This window comes from Aptenodytes forsteri, unplaced genomic scaffold (genome assembly GCF_000699145.1).
Source record: "Aptenodytes forsteri isolate BGI_AS27 unplaced genomic scaffold, ASM69914v1 Scaffold465, whole genome shotgun sequence".
NCBI lineage: Eukaryota > Metazoa > Chordata > Aves > Sphenisciformes > Spheniscidae > Aptenodytes > Aptenodytes forsteri.
This window is the reverse complement of record NW_008795039.1, coordinates 2,088,225-2,091,395: the sequence shown is the minus strand read 5'-3', so window position 1 is coordinate 2,091,395 and position 3,171 is coordinate 2,088,225. Positions and strand designations below refer to the sequence as shown.

The 3,171-nt window shown below is 49.5% G+C and overlaps 1 protein-coding gene across 1 annotated transcript; it reads left to right on the top strand.

Annotated features, from left to right (window-relative positions):
• The first annotated feature begins 711 nt into the window (after window positions 1–711).
• Window positions 712–1,648, top strand: LOC103896931 (profilin-3-like). Its single transcript, XM_009276858.1, is given in 3 exon segments — window positions 712–827; window positions 1,364–1,539; window positions 1,542–1,648. Coding segments are annotated over 3 exon segments (399 nt in total).
• Window positions 1,649–3,171: the final 1,523 nt, after the last annotated feature.

The following is a 3,171-nucleotide window of genomic DNA, read 5'->3' as shown; positions in this document are numbered from 1 at the left end:
CCGCTGCCGCAGGCCGGGGCCTCCGCGGGGCCAAGACCTTTGGTGGAAGAACGAGCGCGATCACAGCGTGGAAAAGAAAAGATTGAGTGCACGCTGTCAGTGTCCAGCTTGACAAAATACAGGCAGCAAATGTGTTTCTTTTAGTATGTGGGCTTTTATTAAAAGCAATGTTGCAGGAAAAGTATGAACTGTGTAGAAATACATGAGTACGTGAAATTCAGCCATTTGGGTTGACTCGGAGAAGACGGGGGAAACAGGTGCTGGAGGCAAAGAGCTGGTGTCGGGGGTGGCAAATGGTGGTGCCTGAGGTTGGGATGGGGGATCCTGTGCCGTTTGGGCGCCTTGGGGTGTCTGTGCACGCCAGCTGTCTGGCACCAAACTTGTGAGACCCCCTCCGAGAGCTTCCCTCTTGTTGGCAGAGTCGTGGGGAAGTCACTTTGTGGGACAGCCGGCTGCGAGGCAAATATAACATCATAGAACAGGCTGGAGTGGCAAACGCTGCTATCGTCACAGGTCTCTCCTCACAGGCAAAGCAAGAGCCTTGGCTATTGATTTTCCCCAGCTCCTCCGTTCAGGCTTGCAAGGATCTGAAGGTCGAACTCACAAATTGAAATTTTTAGGATCGGTGTGCCCAGACCAAAGCCCCAGCAGGCGGAAGACGGGGAAGCTTGGTGTTGGGCATTTCTGAGAGATTCGGACAGCCCGGCCACAATGGATTACTGGAAGTACTACATCAACGGCATCGTGGCAGACAGGAACGTTGAAGATGTGGCTATCGTGGGCCTCTCTGACAACAAGTGCGTGTGGGCGGCCAAGCCAGGAGGGCTTCTCATGATACCAGCAGAGTTTAAACATAACCTTATGTAAATATGCTCTAGTTGTTGTAGCTTTAGCTATCGTGCAGAGCATTCATGAGGTCAAGGATGGAATTTTGTAACAAGAACTTATCTTAGAATAACAACCACGAGGACTTGAGCAATTACGGATGTATAGAATGCTTACAAAGCCTTTGGAAAAATAACATCCATAGTGGCGTCCTGAAGTTAACTATGCCTCGGAATGAGTAGGGGGCACCTACCCAAACGACCACCGACGACCACTCGGGACTCCCGTGCATGCTTAGTATAGTTTTGCAACATTAGCAATATGTAAATATAGTAGATAAGAAGGGTCAACGTGATGTATATGCCATACTAATGAGTTATGCAAACTTGAGCATATAAATATGCTAAGTTTTCTGTTTAACCTTACACTCAATGTGGGGAACTTTCCCCGAGTGTCCGATTCTGCACACTATCGAATAAAGCAATGTCTCCTTCCTAAACGTAGTCTTTTCTCTGTGTTTCGGGAGTTAAACGATAACACTCGCAGCCATCTCGCCTCAAGAACTGGCCTTGATCACAGGCCAGGATCGGAAAACGTTCCTGCTAACGGGAATCACCGTAGCTGGCAAAAAGTGCAGTGTGATTTGTGACCACCTGCTGGTGGATGAAGACAACATGATGGATGTCAGAAGCAAAGGCAGTGACAGCAGATCCATGAGGGCAAGACCCCGAAAGCCCTGATCTTCCGCATGGGCAAGAAGGGAGTCCACGGACGAGCCCTCAACCAAAGGGTCCATGATATGATTGTGAGCATGAAAGCATGAAACAGATAGTGCCAAAGAGACAGACATCTGCCTGAGCACAGGGGCACGGTCGTTGCTGTAGCAGAGAAGGGAAATAAACCTGATTGTGTTGCACGTATCTTTGCCTGCTTCTTTCAGGTGGGGGGGTGCTGGGCAGGCAGCAGTGCTGGGACACTAACAGTCTACCTGACCAGCTGTGGTGCAGAAGGGAGTAACATCTATATTCCTCATCAGGATGCTCAGTATTACTTGAGTGGCCTCCCAGCCATCTTGGGTAGTTGCTCCCTGTTATTCTCATTTTACTGACTGGTTTTGGGGTGAAGGTCTCTGATAACATTAGCTTTGGGAAAGGGCAGGAGGGAGAGCAATCCCTTTACCCTCTTGTTCACCACTTTGCTGTTTAAATTATGCCTTAATGCCATTCATGGGTTTTGAGACCTTCCTCCTTCTACAAGTAGGCCACAACACTAAGGATAAGCAGGACTTACTGTTTATTTTGAATTTGCCCCTAGAACAAGCCCAGCTCATTCTGGAGATTAACTATTGATCAGCAGAGCCTTATGCTGCTGTTGGACTGTGTGGGAGGCACGTGCAGAGATAGTCTGCCACCTGCTCACCTTCCACATCACTTGAAACCCCTTCTTACACTACTTTACTGACCAAATTGGGTTTTTTATGAGATAAGTTACCTGTCTTGCATCTGTGGCATGGAGATCTTCTGAAGGTTGCTTCCTTTCCATCCTGCTTAGTCACACTGTCTGGCCTCAAGATCACAGGAGTCCCTGTAAGCCGCCCAGGACACCCGGGAGGACACAGAGTTGTGCCTAACGCTGCAGATTTCCTCCTCCATTCACCAGTACAGCCCTCCCCTCCTGCTCCCGCTTGTAACCCTAAATGGCCACTCTGAAATGAGGCAGAACTGGTGCGCTTGAGATGGGACCGACACAGGGAAGACTCAAGGGGTATCTCCAGCAGGGCCGATCTCCTCACAGGCAGGCTTTCCTTGCTCCATTGCTCCTGGCAGCTGTGGCAGCTGCCTGTCAGCAAGCCTGAACCCACCACATGCCGTCTGGCTGCAGCACAGGCGGGCTGTGACCACTCACCCACGGTGAGACACCCCGTCCTCCATACCCCTGGGACCTCCCCCCATTGCGCCAGGTAAATCACGGGTGCTAAACTGCTTGGTCTGGTTTGACCAGACCTCCCCCACCACCTTCAAATCGTTGACCCACTGAGTCACAAATAATTACTCGTGATGACTTTTTATGACACTGCCACAGACACGAGAGGAGAGCCAGCCCTGCTGAGCAGACTGAGAGCACTTGCACGCTCTCAGTTAATCTTCTCATTTAACACGGAGGCAATATTTTGTAATTTAATTGAATTCACACAGAGATCTTCAATCTGCAACCACACCCACAGGAGCAGAAAAACACTATAAGGGGAACCAGACATCTAATGTATTAGCAAATGTTCAACAAAACTGCAATGACTGTCTAGTGAGTAAGCACTCTTTGATAAGCAGTGCTTACAAGCATGAATCA